This window comes from Ambystoma mexicanum, chromosome 10 (genome assembly GCF_040938575.1).
Source record: "Ambystoma mexicanum isolate Mex_15411 chromosome 10, UKY_AmexF1_1, whole genome shotgun sequence".
In the NCBI taxonomy this organism is placed as follows: Eukaryota; Metazoa; Chordata; class Amphibia; order Caudata; family Ambystomatidae; genus Ambystoma; species Ambystoma mexicanum.
Genome location: NC_090932.1, coordinates 1,684,826,342 through 1,684,844,908, shown reverse-complemented (window position 1 = coordinate 1,684,844,908; position 18,567 = coordinate 1,684,826,342). Strand labels below are relative to the sequence as shown.

Below are 18,567 nucleotides of genomic sequence, written 5' to 3'. Positions count from 1 at the left end.
GTGGTCTATGCAGTGGTCTATGCACACGTGATGTGAGACAGGAGGACAAAGGTTATTCATTCGAGCCAGACAGGGAGCCAGACAGGGACCTCCGTTCTCATCCAGCTCAGGACCGATGATACAAAGTAATTCCAGGTTGAAAGCTAAAAGTCCTGTCTCAAGGACGTGAGGGTTGGGGATGGTAACCTTATTGGCACAGACAGCACCTTTGGGGCCGTTCTTATCACCTTGAATTGGTGCTCATGTGCTGGTAACCTTCCAAAGTATCAAGGCTGAGCAGACACTCACTGACCAATCCCTACTTGCCTCCTGCATCAGTTCACACTTTGTTGCATTGACCAGTTTTAATGCACTAACCTGACATATCTTTATTTGTAACATTTAGGAGGTGGTCAACGGTGGAGCCTCCAGGTAATATGTATCCAATCAAAACAGTAACCACACATGGATGCTATATGTAGTTTGGCCCACTAACCAACCCCAGTGTGCCTTAGGCTTTTGTAGAATAAATTGACATTTCTGATGTCATAACCTTTTAAAACCTGATGACAAGCCTGTAACCAGCTGAGAGATCAATGGAAATCCTGAGATGTTCATGCCTGTCCCTGCTTGTGAGATCTCTTAATAAACAGTGGCTTTGTCACATTTTTTTACTTGTCCGTTTCTTGGCCGTGGGTATTTCCCCTTGTACCAGACCTATTGCTTTTTCTGATTGGGGCTTTCCCATCCCTCCACTACAGTACTCTAGCAACAGGTGATGCCAAACAAAGAGATGATTCTACAAGTATCAGGTCTTACCTCCACCAAATGCTCCTACATGCCTGAGGCCATACTCTAGAACAGGTGACCCCAGACAAAGCGATGATTCTGCAATTACCACGTCTTCCCTCCAACAGATGCTCCAGAACGCTTGCGGCCATACTCTAGCAACAGGTCACCCTGGACGCAGCAATAATTCTGCAAGTACCAGGTCTTACCTTCACTACATGCTCCTACATGCCTGAGGGCATACTCGAGCAACAGGTGATACCAGCTGAAGAGATGATTCTACAAGTATCAGGTCATACCACCACCAGATGTTCCTAGGATCCTGAAGCTGCACTGTAGCAACAGGTGACACCGGACAAAACTCTGATTCTGCAAGTAACAGATCTTACCTCCACTAAATGCTCCTACGTGACTGGGGGCATACTCTAGAAACAGGTGATGCCAGATGAAGTAAAGATTATACAATTATCAGTTCTTAACTCCACCAGATGCTCCTAGGTGCCTGCAGCCGTACTCTAGCAACAGGTGACCCGGACGAAGCGATGATTCCTCAAGAATCATGTCATACCTCTACCAGATACTCCAGGGTGCCTAAGGCCGTACTATAGCAACAGGTTATCCTGGACGAAAGGATGATTCTACATGCATCATGTCTTACCTCCACCAGACATTCCTAGGTGCCTGAAGCCATACTCTAGCAACAGGTGGCACCGGACAATGCAATGATTCTGCAAGTATCAGGTCTTACCTCCAAAAGATGCTCCTAGGTACCTGAAGCCATACTCTAACAACAGGTGATGCCCGGCAATACAGTGATTCTGCAAGTAACAGGTCTCACCTCCACTAAATGCTCCCACATGCCTGAAGCCGTACTCTAGCAACAGGTGACCCCGGACAATGCAATGATTCTGCAAGTATCAGGTCTTACCTCCAAAAGATGCTCCTAGGTGCCTGAAGCCATACTAACAACAGGTGATGCCCGGCAATACAGTGATTCTGCAAGTAACAGGTCTTACCTCCACTAACTGCTCCCACATGCCTGAAGGCGTACTCTAGCAACAGGTGACCCCGGACAATGCAATGATTCTGCAAGTATCAGCTCTTACCTCCAAAAGATGCTCCTAGGTGCCTGAAGCCATACTCTAGCAACAGGTGATGCCCGGCAATACAGTGATTCTGCAAGTAACAGGTCTTACCTCCACTAACTGCTCCCACATGCCTGAAGCCGTAATCTAGCAACAGGTGACCCCAGACAATGCAATGATTCTGCAAGTATCAGCTCTTACCTCCAAAAGATGCTCCTAGGTGCCTGAAGCCATACTCTAGCAACGGGTGATGCCCGGAAATACAATGATTCTGCAAGTAAGAGGTCTTACCTCCACTAAATGCTCTCACATGCCTGAAGCCGTACTCTAGCAACAGGTGATACGAGACAAGGTGATGATTCTCCAAGTATCAGGTCTTACTTCCAAAGGATGCTTCTAGGTGCCTGAAGCCATACTCTAGCAACAGGTGATGCCTGACAATACAATGATTCTGCAAGTAAAAGGTCTTACCTCCACTGTGTTCTACTATGTGCCTGAGGATGAACTCTAGCAACAGGTCACCCCGGACAAAGCGATGATTCTGCAAGGATCCCGTCTTACCTCCACCAGATGCTCCAGGGCACCTGAGGCCATGCTCAAGCAGCAGGTGATGCTAGATGAAGCAATTATTCTGCAAGTACCAGGTCTTACCTCCAGCAGATGCGCCTAGGTGTCTGAGGCTGTACTCTAGCAACAGGTGATACCGGACAAAGTGATGATTCTGCAAGTAAAAGGTTTTACCTCCACCAGATGCTGCTAGGTGACTGAGGTCATACTGTAGCAACAGGTGACCTCAGACGAAGTGATGATTCTACAAGTATCAGTTGTTATGTCCACTAGTTGCTCCTAGGTGCCTGCTGCCTTACTCTAGCAACAGGTGACTCTGGACAAAGAGATGATTCTGAAAGCACCATGTCTTACCTCCATCAAATGCTCCTAGATGCCTGAGACCATACTCTAGAAAATGGTGACCCCGGACGAAGCGATGATTCTACAAGTATCAGGTCTTATGTCCGCTGGGTAACTCCTGTTTGCCTGAGGCCATACTCTAGCAATAGGTGACGCTGGATGAACCAATGATTCTCCAAGTACCAGTTGTTACCTCCACCAGATGCTCCTAGGTGCCTTACTCTAGCAACCGGAGACCCCGGATGAAGCAATGATTCTACAAGTATCAGATCTTATGTCTGCCATATGTTCCTGGTTGCCTGTGGCTGCACTCTACCAACGAATTACTCTGGGTGAAGTAATGATTCTGCAAGTATCAGGTCGTACCTCCACCAGATGTGCCTAGCATATGAGGCTGTCCTCCTGCAATAGTTGACACTAGACAAAGATATATTACTGCAAATACCAGTTTTTATCTCCACCAAATACTGCCGGGGACCCCAGTCCAAACTCTACCGATAGATGACACTGGACTAAGCCATGATTGCAAGTATCGGGTCTTATGTCTGCCAGATGTTCCTGGGTGCCTGAGGCCGTACTCTACCAAACGAGGACGCTGGGAAAAGTAATGATTCTGCAAGTATCACGTGCTATATCCGGTTCCTGAGGCTGTACTCCAGTAACTGGTGAACCCAGATGAAACGAAGAGTCTGCAAGCATCTGGTCTTATCACCACCAGATGTTCCAGGGTGCCTGAGGCTGTACTCTAGCTACACATGAAGCCGGACAAAGCGATGATTCTGCAATTATCAGGTCTTACCTCCACTAGATGTTCCAGGGCATCCAAGGCTGTACTCTAGCTACACATGGCCCTGGACGAAGCAATTATTCTGCAAGTATCAGGTCTTACCACCACCAGATGTTCCAGGGTGCCTGAGGCTGTACTCTAGCTACACATGAAGCCGGACAAAGCGATGATTCTGCACGTATCAGGTCTTACCAGATGCTCCATGGCACCCTTATCCATAATCTAGCAACAGATGACACCTGAAGATGGGAAAATGTGTCAAGTATCAAGCCTCATCTTCACTAGATCCTCGTGAGTGCTAGAGTCTGTACTCCTGTGAAAGATTGACATGTGGTAAGAGTGTAGAAGCCATTGCTTTTTTCATTTTTATTGTGTAATAAAATGAGGCGGGTGATCCATCTCAGAAAGGGTGGTCTGCTAATCGAACCCCCTCTCATAAAGCTCCTTGCTAAAGCTAGTACACACAGGTACACTGGTGCAACAGTCCTCTGATCGGCAGCACCTGTCCTTCGGTGGCACCTGGCAAATTGAAAGGACCCGTTTGCCCCACTTGCAGCTGCTGTAACACCAATGTCACTGCAGACAGAGGTAGCATTTAACTCCTGCACACACCAGTGATACAAAAGTATGATCATTGTGGGCCACTCTGTCTGGTGGTAGGGTCATCTGTAAGAACCAGATATATCTGGTTTTAAAGTGTTGACCAATAATGAACACAATTATTACAGCCACATCAAATTGGTATCATCTCACTTCAACCCTGAGAGCTGAGGTCACTTATAGAAAGGCTATGTGGATTCATGGGCAGATTGCCTTTCTTGCCTTCAGAAAGCAAGGCAATGTGTAAGGAAGCAGTTTGTTGGTCCTTTGGGAGGTGGGTAATACCTCTACTCCAGCCCAAGAAACTCTCAGCAGGATTGCTCTTGAGGACCATGCTTCAAAGAGGCACATCCAAAACAAAGGCCATCCTCAATCCAGAATGGCATATACAAGAGTGCCTTTTGAGCTGTAGGTGTGGGCAGGTGATGGGGATAGAGTAGCCAGATAGAGAAGAAGGAAACCAAGGGAAGATTTCACCATTTTGATTTTCAGTGGGGTTCTCTCTCCTTCCTGTCCCCTACTTTTCCTGCAGGTCAACACACTCTGGGTATGATGCAAGAAGTCAAGGGTCACCCATCAAGCAACACTGACTGCTTTTGTGCAACCCCTGTGGCCTTTTGCCTTCATAAGGAAATGGTCTCCGACTCCGTCCTTGATTCATTTGTACTTCCATCAAGACAAGAAGAAAATGTTTGCCATCTATTGGGAAGGCAGTCCTCTCGTTTTGAGGTGAAGATAGTTTTGTTCCAAAGCAGAGGTGAACATTGGGGGTGACAGCTGTTGGACCAAGGCATACATGCTGCCAGCTGTACCAATACCCAGGCTCCTCAAAGAAGGTGAAAAGACTCCTGTAGGTGCCAGATAACCTCTCTGTACTGGGAAGGATGAGACAATATGCTTATTTTGTCCGTGAGCCTTTGATTGGGACTCTCAGCACCTCTCAGAAGCTAAATTCCTAAATTCTGCCACTTTGAACCAACCTCAAGCCTGAGTCTACTGCGTTCAAAGCCTTTAAACCATTCAGGACCCATGGTGCTGCTTTTGGTACTCTCTTCGAATCTTTATTGTCTGTTTGCTTCATCGTACAATTTTGTCACTGCACAGTCCCAGCAGAGTACACCACCTACAAAAAGCTAACCACGGCGGATGTGGTTGGTCCATTGCATCTTCGAACATCATATCGAACCACTAGAATATTTGCATCAAACCAACTCAGGCTTTGACTCGACACCTGGATCCCTCTGCCTTGTCACATTTCAGTCCAGTTTGCTCCGCAGACATAGTGCTGAGAAACCCAGACACTGGTTTACAGCAAGCCCACAGTACATGAAAAGGTGAAAGAGACATTCTGGTGCCCAATTGTTTGAACTGGGCAACGGGATCAAGGAACCCTCTTGAGAAACAGAGACATATCATTAGGTCAGAAATCAACCACCATTCACCCACGGGGCAAGAGGCCCCAACTTTGCTTATGTTAGCTTCTGTTCTGGTGTAGTGGTCAGGACAGACCAGGTTTTCTGGACGATGGACGGAGTTTATATTGTAGGACACCCTGATGATCTCCCTTTAGGCTTCTTTATTGTCTGTGGGATAGGGCCAAGAACCAACATGACAGACAGGTTTATATTTAAAGAGACAAGTTACCCCGAATGGCTCCTTGATCATCTCCTGATTCTGACTTACCACACAGCCTATATCAAGCACACCTTTCATAACGAAACTAATGTAAAGAAGCATCACTATACATGTAAGGGAAACAGTGACATGCTTGACGTATTACCTAATACTTAGCCCGGAAACAGATGCTACAAGAGTTCAAAAACAGCTCTAATATTCCTGAGGGAAGAGATCCCCAAGGCACTGGTTTCATACTCAAGCTACTCCATCTTACAGACGACTACGATACCACTGATCATTCTATCCCACCGTTCGCGTGAGTTTCCCATGCAGAGACCTACGATGCCACTGATCATTCTATCCCACCGTTCGCGTGAGTTTCCCATGCAGAGACCTACGATGCCACTGATCATTCTATCCCACCGTTCGCGTGAGTTACCCATGCAGAGACCTACGACACCACTGATCATTCTATCCCACCATTCGTGTGTTACCCATGCAGAGACCTACAACACCACTGATCATTGTATCCCACCGTTCTCGCGTGTTACCCATGCAGAGACCTACAACACCACTGATCATTCTATCCCACCGTTTGTGTGTTACCCATGCAGAGACCTACAACACCACTGATCATTCTATCCCACCGTTCGCGTGTGTTACCCATGCAGAGACCTACAACACCACTGATCATTCTATCCCACCGTTCGCGTGTGTTACCCATGCAGAGACCTACAACACCACTGATCATTCTATCCCACCGTTCTCGCGTGTTACCCATGCAGAGACCTACGACACCACTGATCATTCTAGCCCACCTTTCTTGCATGTTTCCCATGCAGAGACCTAGGACACCACTGATCATTCTATCCCACCGTTCTCGTATGTTTCCCATGCAGAGACCTACAACACCACTGATCATTCTATCCCACCGTTCTCGTGTGTTACCAATGCAGAGACCTACAACACCACTGATCATTCTATCCCACCGTTCCTGTGTTACCCATGCAGAGACCTACGACACCACTGATCATTCTATCCCACCATTCCTGTGTTACCCATGCAGAGACCTACGACAGCACTGATCATTCTATCCCACCGTTCCTGTGTTACCCATGCAGAGACCTACGACACCACTGATCATTCTATCCCACCATTCATGTGTGTTACCCATGCAGAGACCTACAACACCACTGATCATTCTATCCCACCATTTGTGTGTTACCCATGCAGAGACCTACGACACCACTGATCATTCTATCCCACCGTTCGCATGTGTTACCCATGCAGAGACCTACAACACCACTGATCATTCTATCCCACCATTCCTGTGTTACCCATGCAGAGACCTACGACAGCACTGATCATTCTATCCCACCGTTCCTGTGTTACCCATGCAGAGACCTACGACACCACTGATCATTCTATCCCACCATTCATGCGTGTTACCCATGCAGAGACCTACGACACCACTGATCATTCTATCACACCGTTCGTGTGTTACCCATGCAGAGACCTACGACACCACTGATCATTCTATCCCACCGTTCCTGTTACCCATGCAGCGACCTACGACACCACTGATCATTCTATCCCACCGTTTGCGTGAGTTACCCATGCAGAGACCTACGACACCACTGATCATTCTATCCCACCGTTCCTGTGTTACCCATGCAGAGACCTACGACACCACTGATCATTCTATCCCACCGTTCCTGTTACCCATGCAGAGACCTACGACACCACTGATCATTCTATCCCACCGTTCACGTGTGTTACCCATGCAGAGACCTACGACACCACTGATCATTCCAGCCCACTGTTCGCGTGTGTTACCCATACAGAGACCTACGACACCAATGATCATTCTATCCCACTGTTCGTGTGTTACCCATGCAGAGACCTACGACACCAATGATCATTCTATCCCACTGTTCGTGTGTTACCCATGTAGAGACCTACGACACCACTGATCATTCTATCCCACCGTTCGCGTGTGTTACCCATGCAGAGACCTACGACACCACTGATAATTCTATCCCACCGTTCCTGTGTTACCCATGCAGAGACCTACGACAGCACTGATCATTCTATCCCACCGTTCCTGTGTTACCCATGCAGAGACCTACGACACCACTGATCATTCTATCCCACCATTCATGCGTGTTACCCATGCAGAGACCTACGACACCACTGATCATTCTATCCCACCGTTCTTGCATGTTTCCCATGTAGGGACCTACGACACCACTGATCATTCTATCCCACCGTTCCTGTGTTACCCATACAGAGACCGACGACACCACTGATCATTCTATCCCACCGTTCCTGTGTTACCCATGCAGAGACCTACGACACCACTGATCATTCTATCCCACTGTTCGTGTGTTACCCATGCAGAGACCTACGACACCAATGATCATTCTATCCCACTGTTCGTGTGTTACCCATGCAGAGACCTACGACACCACTGATCATTCTATCCCACCGTTCACGTGTGTTACCCATACAGAGACCTACGACATCAATGATCATTCTATCCCACTGTTCGTGTGTTACCCATGCAGAGACCTACGACACCAATGATCATTCTATCCCACTGTTCGTGTGTTACCCATGCAGAGACCTACGACACCACTGATCATTCTATCCCACCGTTCGCGTGTGTTACCCATGCAGAGACCTACGACACCACTGATAATTCTATCCCACCATTCCTGTGTTACCCATGCAGAGACCTACGACAGCACTGATCATTCTATCCCACCGTTCCTGTGTTACCCATGCAGAGACCTACGACACCACTGATCATTCTATCCCACCATTCATGCGTGTTACCCATGCAGAGACCTACGACACCACTGATCATTCTATCACACCGTTCGTGTGTTACCCATGCAGAGACCTTCGACACCACTGATCATTCTATCCCACCATTCTTGCATGTTTCCCATGCAGAGACCTACGACACCACTGATCATTCTATCCCACTGTTCCTGTGTTACCCATGCAGAGACCTACGACACCACTGATCATTCTATCCCACCGTTCCTGTGTTACCCATGCAGAGACCTATGACACCACTGATCATTCTATCACACCGTTCGTGTGTTACCCATGCAGAGACCTACGACACCACTGATCATTCTATCCCACCGTTCTCGTGTGTTACCCATGCAGAGAACTACAACACCACTGATCATTCTATCCCACCATTCTTGCATGTTTCCCATGCAGAGACCTACGACACCACTGATCATTCTATCCCACCGTTCTCGTGTATTACCAATGCAGAGACCTACGACAGCACTGATCATTCTATCCGACCGTTCCTGTGTTACCCATGCAGAGACCTACGACACCACTGATCATTCTATCACACCGTTCTTGCATGTTACCCATGCAGAGACCTACGACACCACTGATCATTCTATCCCACCATTCTTGCATGTTACCCATGCAGAGACCTACGACACCACTGATCATTCTATCACAACGTTCGTGTGTTACCCATGCAGAGACCTACGACACCACTGATCATTCTATCCCACCGTTCTCATGTGTTACCCATGCAGAGACCTACGACACCACTGATCATTCTATCCCACCGTTCTCGTGTGTTACCCATGCAGAGACCTACAACACCACTGATCATTCTATCCCACCGTTCTCGTGTGTTACCCATGCAGAGACCTACGACACCAATGATCATTCTATCCCACTGTTCGTGTGTTACCCATGCAGAGACCTACGACACCACTGATCATTCTATCCCACCGTTCGCGTGTGTTACCCATGCAGAGACCTACGACACCACTGATCATTCTATCACACCGTTCCTGTGTTACCCATGCAGAGACCTACGACACCACTGATCATTCTATCCCACCATTCATGCGTGTTACCCATGCAGAGACCTACGACACCACTGATCATTCTATCACACCGTTTGTGTGTTACCCATGCAGAGACCTTCGACACCACTGATCATTCTATCCCACCATTCGTGCATGTTTCCCATGCAGAGACCTACGACACCACTGATCATTCTATCACACCGTTCCTGTGTTACCCATGCAGAGACCTACAACACCACTGATCATTCTATCACACCGTTCGCGTGTGTTACCCATGCAGAGACCTACGACACCACTGATAATTCTATCCCACTGTTCCTGTGTTACCCATGCAGAGACCTACGACACCACTGATCATTCTATCCCACCGTTCCTGTGTTACCCATGCAGAGACCTATGACACCACTGATCATTCTATCACACCGTTCGTGTGTTACCCATGCAGAGACCTACGACACCACTGATCATTCTATCCCACCGTTCTCGTGTGTTTCCCATGCAGAGACCTATGACACCACTGATCATTCTATCCCCCCGTTCTCGTGTGTTACCCATGCAGAGACCTACAACACCACTGATCATTCTATCCCACCATTCTTGCATGTTTCCCATGCAGAGACCTACGACACCACTGATCATTCTATCACACCGTTCCTGTGTTACCCATGCAGAGACCTACGACACCACTGATCATTCTATCACACCGTTCGCATGTGTTACCCATGCAGAGACCTACGACACCACTGATAATTCTATCCCACTGTTCCTGTGTTACCCATGCAGAGACCTACGACACCACTGATCATTCTATCCCACCGTTCCTGTGTTACCCATGCAGAGACCTATGACACCACTGATCATTCTATCACACCGTTCGTGTGTTACCCATGCAGAGACCTACGACACCACTGATCATTCTATCCCACCGTTCTCGTGTGTTTCCCATGCAGAGACCTACGACACCACTGATCATTCTATCCCACCGTTCTCGTGTGTTACCCATGCAGAGACCTACGACACCACTGATCATTCTATCACACCGTTCGTGTGTTACCCATGCAGAGACCGACGACACCACTGATCATTCTATCACACCGTTCATGTGTTACCCATGCAGGGACCTACGACACCACTGATCATTGTATCCCACCGTTCTCGCGTGTTACCCATGCAGAGACCTACGACACCACTGATCATTCTATCACACCGTTCGTGTGTTACCCATGCAGAGACCTACGACACCACTGATCATTGTATCCCACCGTTCTCGCGTGTTACCCATGCAGAGACCTACGACACCACTGATCATTCTATCACACCGTTCGTGTGTTACCCATGCAGAGACCTACGACACCACTGATCATTGTATCCCACCGTTCTTGCGTGTTACCCATGCAGAGACCTACGACACCAATGACCATTCTACCCCACCATTTGTGTATTGCGTATGGGGGGTGGAGGGGGTACTCACTTTCAGACCACTTCACCACTGCACCATGATCAGCACAGAGCAAGTGCTGTCACAAGCACATGGACTGCACTAAATCTAACCACAGGCCGTCCCCACCGCTACAGCACTATTCTGTTTCCAAAGAAAGAATACAAACAAATGACTTGTATGCATTGGCCTCGAAGGGTTCAAAAATAGGGTGAGAAAAGACTTCAATTTAACATTATAATTCCACAAAATGCCATTACTTTACAGAATATACATATTAAAAGCGTCTCTGGAGACCTGATAGAGCAGGCTACCTCTCTAAATACCATGTGACATATTGGGTGGTAGAAACCCATATCCAACCACTAAATCCATTCAACACCCATCCCAAACCTCTACCAAAAATTCACTAGCGCCATATGCAAGCACTCAGCAACCTCTAAGTTCACTCACCTGGCCTACCGTTTATTTCCTCTGGTCCATACATGCCGAGTGGATTTCAGATATGTGTGGTTTTGATAACACAGATCAAAGAGCAATGCTGACAGGGGTCTGAACAGACGCCTGACATCAATGATCTGTCAAGAATGAAGCCCTCATGCTTTGCATGACCAATTCCATTGTCTTTATTTGCCAGTTTACCCTCCAGAACGGAGGAGGCAATGTAAACAAAAGCATGTGCCAGTTACATGACAGACTGCCCCCTGGTCTAGGGGGCAGTCTGTCATGTAATGCCATGCCCACACAGCTGTCACCAAGATGCCTGATATAAGGATATGAATGAAGCGGCCGGCTGGGGGCCCCACGCTCTATCGGCAATGGTGCACAGGGCCGCCACTGCATCACTAGCAATGTGAGCTTATTCTAAATCCTGAGTATTCGATCCTCGCATTTGCTTCATTCTAAATACCGTCACTATAACCCACATCCTCGTCTGTTTACTAGGATCTCTTCCAACTAAAAACGGAAATACATTTCTGTGCCTTGCTTCCAGATGAGGGACTGTTAATGAAATGATTGCCTCTGGAGTGCCACCGTTTCCCAACTGCTGATGTACGTATGGATAGTTTATGCATATAGCGCTTATACACACATGAGAGTGTTTCAAAGCGCTCAGAATGCAGATTCTCTATATTCAAGCACAGACTCTCTTCAGAAGGAACTGAGCATCCATGTTAGACCAAGTCATCAGGTTAGGGTGAGTTTGACTTACCTTCAGGACGGTCTCATCAGCAGATGTGCACTCGGTGGATCTGGACACGTCGACCACAGCGCCATCCTCCTGAACTGCGACCACCTTCACCGGAACCGACACCGCCTTCCCCGTGAGGATCGCTGTGTTCAGGACCTCTGTTTCCTACACAAGAGAGACAACAACGGCTAAGCACCGGGTCTGTGAGCACAAGAAACTGAAAATCCCACACACACATTGAGGGCTAGGCAACGGAAAAGGACTTACTGCCCTCGGGGGGTAAATGACCTGCAGTTGTTCATCGTCTTGCAGTAGAATGGGGGGTTTAGGGGCGGAGGTGGTGATGGGCAGAAGAACAGTGGAGTACTCGGAGAATGCGAGCGCTATACTGAGGCAATATAATACAAGGAGGTGGACCGCCCTAGTTAAGGGCCCGAGCGAATGCCTTGAATTGCCACACATTGTGAAAGATGAGGGTGGAGGCATTGCGTTAAGCTTCTGTTTGCACAGTCACATGTTATGAGGCGCATCGCAGAACAATCACACAAACCCCTGCAGCCTGAAAAAAAGGATAATATGGCCGAGAGACCAGAATGTGGTCTAAAAAACAAAATAAGGTTTGGGAAGCCCCAACAGTGCCCCCCCCACCCCTTGGGCTCACTCGAAGGCCAAACAAGGACATTCACATCATCACCTGGCTCACAGTTTGGTAGCGAGGTTGAACTCACAGGCTATCTACTGTGTAGGTCGAGATGGGTGGGTGGCCTCAGATTGCAGTGTGGCACACAAAAGCAATTTCAATAAATAGAGTCTCGGCAGTTTATTATAGAATATATTAATATATTTATATTTTAAAGGGAGACAGTCACCACAAGTTATGGTGACACCCTTGCACATAGACATTTCTCACAATTACATTGCTAATAACTTTTCATTTGCTGGATGCATTTGGAAGACATTTTCTAAAAAAAGATTTGTCATCAGCAAACACATGCAGTTTTCTGCCAACTCCCCTTCATTTCTGCTGTTTTCAGCTTGTACCCATGTTCATTTTCCTAATGAAAAAGCACAATATCTAGGAAATCGCTGGACGCATTTGCTCCATAAAGAAAACAACGTTGGCACAAAAAGTGGACTTAATTTCCTTGATTGGTTTGGGGTAAATCCGTCAAGTTGGTTTTCAAATATTTGATGGAGAAGGGGGTTTCCCCTGCTTCCTTAAATAATTATATACCTCCCATGGTGCTTTGCAGGAATGAAAAGCCACCATTTTGTTTTGCTTGTTGCAACCGATTCCCACAATAATAGTAGGGAATGCCGAAAATTAAAAGTGCTCAAAAAGTTACTTAAAGGATGAAAAAGGATGTAATCACACCAGGATAGTGGTGGGGAGGGCGATATAGTGCACCATGTGATGTTGGGAAGTTGTGGGTTGGCTGGGGGTCCAGTTACAGTTCAAACATTTTCAGCTTCTCGTGAGAATACCTGTTGAATCTCATGAGATGACCGTGGCAATGATGTAAGACGCGCTCTGAAAAGAAACTGCATCACACAAACAGCAGAGTGATAGAGGGTGATGGGAGAGGATCAGGGAGGAGAAAACAATTAAGGTGAGAGGAGGGACCAAAGAAAGAGGAGAGGGGCACATGTACTCCTGTGAGGATGGGGAATCATTTTTAATTAAACAGAACAAAACCATTGAAATTCTGCAGATGTGGGAAGAGTTGATCACCTTATCTCGGTGTCCCTGTGTTGCAAAGCTCATGAGCACGTACATATTGGAACAGAGGGAGTCACAATAACACATACAATTCCATCAGGGGGGGCATTGACAGGGGGATGCTGAGATAAGCGGGTCATCACTTCCCACATCTGATGAATTTCAAGGGTTTTGTTGTGTTAAATCTGATCACCTTAACTGTCTCTTATCTAAAGTTTTTCACAGATATATATATATATATATATATATATATATATATATATATATATATATATATATATATGAAAAAAGGCACAGAAATTTACTTTAGCAATGATACGGATAGTAAAATAAATGAAAAGTATTAAGCTGTCACCACCCCCACTAGAATAAGAAAGAGGGTTATGAATATGAATTTAAGGAGCAGCCACTCCTGTTGTTTGTAAATCCCTTCCCTTGGACATGCAGGGCAGCGCTACACCACAGATAGGTAGGTATCTAGCTGGGCTGAGGACTGAGAATTCTTAGGACTGGCGATGTCCAGCTGTGGGCAACACTGCGTTGCATTAAGAGCAGAGCTCACAGTCCAGCGTCTATGGGTGAATGGTTTACTCATCAGGAATCAGTGGTAAAAGGGCCCATCACGTGGCTGCTCGGAGGAGATGTTCAGTGGTAATGCAACGCCTTAGTCCATGAGCCCAACACCATCAATAAAAGAGGGACAGCACACAAAGTCCTCTAAGCTGTAGGACGCAAGCATTTCCCACGGGTCCACCCAAACGTGGTGTGTTGCTTTTGTTTCTCAACCCCCCTGTGTTCAGTCACAGGAGGTTGAGATACAATAGTGGTGTTTGCCGTCATGCTGGGGTGGTATCAGGCATTCACGAGACACTCAGGATTCAGTTCAGAGGCCTTTCTTCACTGCAGGTCAGGTGAAATAGCCAGTTATCGTGCTCACTGTTCACTGATGACGGCCACAGTGAAAATAGTGCACATAGTGAATGATGACTGCCTGAAGGAATGGGCCAAGTATTTGAAATTATTAACATGAGCGGAAAATGAAGCAGGACCGGTTTCCACATTGCCAATGAAGAATGCAACACTGGGCTTCAGAAACGGGGGTGTGACACAGTGGCGGCCGGTGAATGATTTAACTGGAGGGGTGTAAATATTTCTCCCCGATATGCGACCGAGCGTAATGAGGGAGCCTGAACCAATCAAGGGGGACTATAAAGTTGGTTCATCCTCCAAGAAAACTTTGAAAAAAAGGGTTGCAAGTGTGCATTTTACAGTACCGTTTTCAAATGAAAAGACTACACATGTATTGGTGTTACAAGCAGTTCTTAAGAAGAAGAATGGAGTATTTATTGCAATACTCCAGGTTCTGGGCCACTAATTAAACACAAACATAGGATTCCGAACATACAGAAAAGCAGTGAGACTGCAGCTGTTGCCTCTGTATTTCCAAAAACCATGAACATGAGTAATTACGTTCTATGGGACAACACTGCATTCTTGAACATTCTGTCCTGCCCCAAAAGCCAATATATATTTTTGTCCAAATCATTATTGTTTTTTGGGTACGAGGGTTGTGACCACTAAGACATGACCTTAGAGCTACTTAAATTGCTCTTTAATCATATTCATTAACCATGTACCGTCGATACTAGAATAACACGGTAAACCACGTGTGGCAGTAAGGCAATTTATGTATAAAAAGAAAAACGGTGCTCTATCCGTCCAATTATCCTTCCAAACATCTGGTAGTCTGTAATGTATACAACATAACGTTTCACCACCTTTCCTTGCACAGCTCTGACCCTCGGTCATCGCCCTCGTTTGTCTAAAAGCCAATGCGTGTTACAATAATAATTCCTTTTTTATATAGAACTTTAATCTAAAGCGCTTTACATATAACATATTTACATACATTACTATTATTACCCAATTGAAAATTGGTACTCATTTAGCGACTTGGAAGGATGGGAAGATGAGTAGGCCTTGCCGGGATTCGAACCTGCGACCTGATCACAGCAAGTGGCAGAGTCATCTTAGCGGCATGAGCCCTCTTCCCTGCGTCATATGTAACCTTGCCATGAACAGCATTGCAATTTTAACAAAGGATGGCGCCTTCCTTCTCCCCATTGCTCCCCCTTTGCCTGCACAGTTCATGCATGGTCTGGTCCAGCTGGGGGTGGCGTGGCCCAACAGGACATGGTGAGTATTGGCACTCCACAAAGCCTGCGACAGACACCCCGCTAACAGAATACATCTTGCTCCTGCCTCGGAGCATCGAATCAGGCGATTTTACATGGCTGATATTGAGACGGAGCATGAGACCAGGCTACGAAGAGGAAACGGACACCGTTATTTACCACACGTTCCACCGAAATCCAGGACCAAAGTCTTAATTGCAACTTCTGATTGGCCCACCTGAAAAGTCATCTGAAATCCGACCCAGAATCTAGAGATCCAGAACTGGTAACAAATCAGTCCTCAGCTGCCCACCTGTAGCGCTGAGAAGCCAGAATGTAAGTTCCAGACAGTCACACCTACACAATTGATTACCAAACTCTGCAAATAAAAGTGCGCTTGCAAGGAAGACTCACACATCCTAATGGACTCGAGAGATAGTGGGAGAGAGGGCGCTGGAGAGAAGAGTGAGAGCTCGCTCTCGTGAACTAACAAAGTTGCCACTCCCGGGCATCAGAAGGCCAATCTTGAGCCTCAGCCTCCCCTGGAGCCTGAACCCGGGCCTGCCATTCGCATTTTTCATTAGTTTTGTTTTCGTTTCCGGGACTTTGGGAACAACAACGAAACCAATGAAAATCTGCTGAGAGTGATGATGGCACTGCAAGGCCCCATTGCAGCGGCCTGACCAGGAAACTAGAGCCAATGACGAAAATCATACTCTGCCCCAGTTCTATGACATTGGAGAACCCGAGATCATTATAGAATTGTGGCAGATAATTGTATTGTAATTGTCATGATTTTTGCTTTAAGTTTCCAGGGCTCCCCTGGGCTGAGGGAGTCTGGGAAATTTAAAACTTAAAACTACATTATTTGGTAACTGGAAGCTGGAGAACTTAACATGTTACACAAAAGCAGAATTACATAAGAGGACATCCATAAGCAAATAGCGGAAGGGTCGACCTGGGTTACAGAGAGGACTGACCTTCACAATAAATACAATAGGATGGGATCATAGAATACATAGAGGTCAGACTTTCAAGATAAGTACAGTACAGTAGGAAGGGATCAAAGGAGTACTAACAGTACCATGAGGCTGCGATGCATATTTTAGTAACTTAGTAGTGACCCCCTGAGAAGTTGAGGACTGACTTACCTGGGGCTATTGTTGCTGCCTTGTGGCGTCCACACGGCACAGAAGGTGTGCCCCTATTTTGGCCCATTCCCCGCCCTTTGTCATTGCCCCTCACATGATTCTGAGGTGGGATCAGCAGTTCCTGACCCCGCCCCAACTAATGATAGGCAAGGATAGAGGGCGGGGTCAAGCGATTTAAGGCCTCGCCCTGTGTTGATGGAGTCAATACGGGGCAAGGCCTTGAATCGCCCCGCTAAGATGTGATTTTGCACATCTGCTACTCAGGGACACCCAGCCATCCAATTTGTGCATGTGGCACTGGGGGAGGAGGGCTGTTCATAGAAGCACCCTTCCAACCCCACATGCACTACATGACAGCACAGACACTCAGTCATTGGCTGGCTCTGCAAATCTGCCTTTCAGAAGCAAAGCCTGATACAGGGGAGACAGGCCAGGGAAGGAAAGGAGGGGCTCCAGCCCTAATGCTCTCATTAACGAGCTGCCCCTGGTGTGACTTGAGTTAGAGAAAATAAAGGATGCAAGCAAATAATTGATGTACCAGGAATGAATGGAGGAACTGGAGTGCTAATGGTCCACTATTGGGCCTGTTGATCAAAAGCTTAAAAGTAGCTGCCTAAGAACTGGGGAGGAATATGCTCTAGAGTAATCATACGTGTTCCTGCATTGGTGATTCCCCAAAGGGATCTTCATAGCGACGGTTTTCAGAAAATAGATGTACACCAAATGAAGAAAAGGTTGCTCAACATCATCCAATAGAAGAGAGAGAACTATTTTTTGGAAAAATCAATAGACATTTATTATGACATTCCAGGTGAGCACAAATTGTTCAGTAGGACGGCAGTGATATTTACAGCCATGTTCATGCCAGAAATTCAAACTGCAGTGAATGCCAAGTAGTTACAAATCACCCGGTGGGAGCTGCTACAAACAATTAACACACCAATGAAAGGATTTAATGTGATTAGAGAATACTTGAGGGGCATCAGACGTATGACCCTCCCGAACAGGTAGGTCCTGGACTTAATTACAGCAATGGAAGGAGGTTTGTGCGCCGAGATCGGGCCTTCTTGCTGTACATACATACTTGCCCATGATGGAGGAAATGGAACCCTGACAGATGCAATAACTATGCTGTCAACTCTACTTACGAAAATGGCGGAAGAAGTAAATTAAACTGAAGACCAAGGGCCTCATTACAAGTATGAAGGTAGCCATGGTGCTATTAGTGCCATGGCTGCCTCCATACCGAGCTCCAATACCGGGTTCCTG

General features: G+C 46.9%; 1 protein-coding gene across 1 annotated transcript in view; it reads right to left on the bottom strand.

Moving 5' to 3' along the window:
• Positions 1 to 18,567, bottom strand: part of TMEM132B (transmembrane protein 132B) — a 2,267,570-nt gene that overhangs the window by 607,437 nt on the left and 1,641,566 nt on the right. The window contains exon 5 of the mRNA XM_069620122.1: positions 12,275 to 12,418. Within this exon, the coding sequence (XP_069476223.1) occupies positions 12,275 to 12,418 (144 nt within the window). The remainder of the gene's footprint in view (positions 1 to 12,274; positions 12,419 to 18,567) is intronic.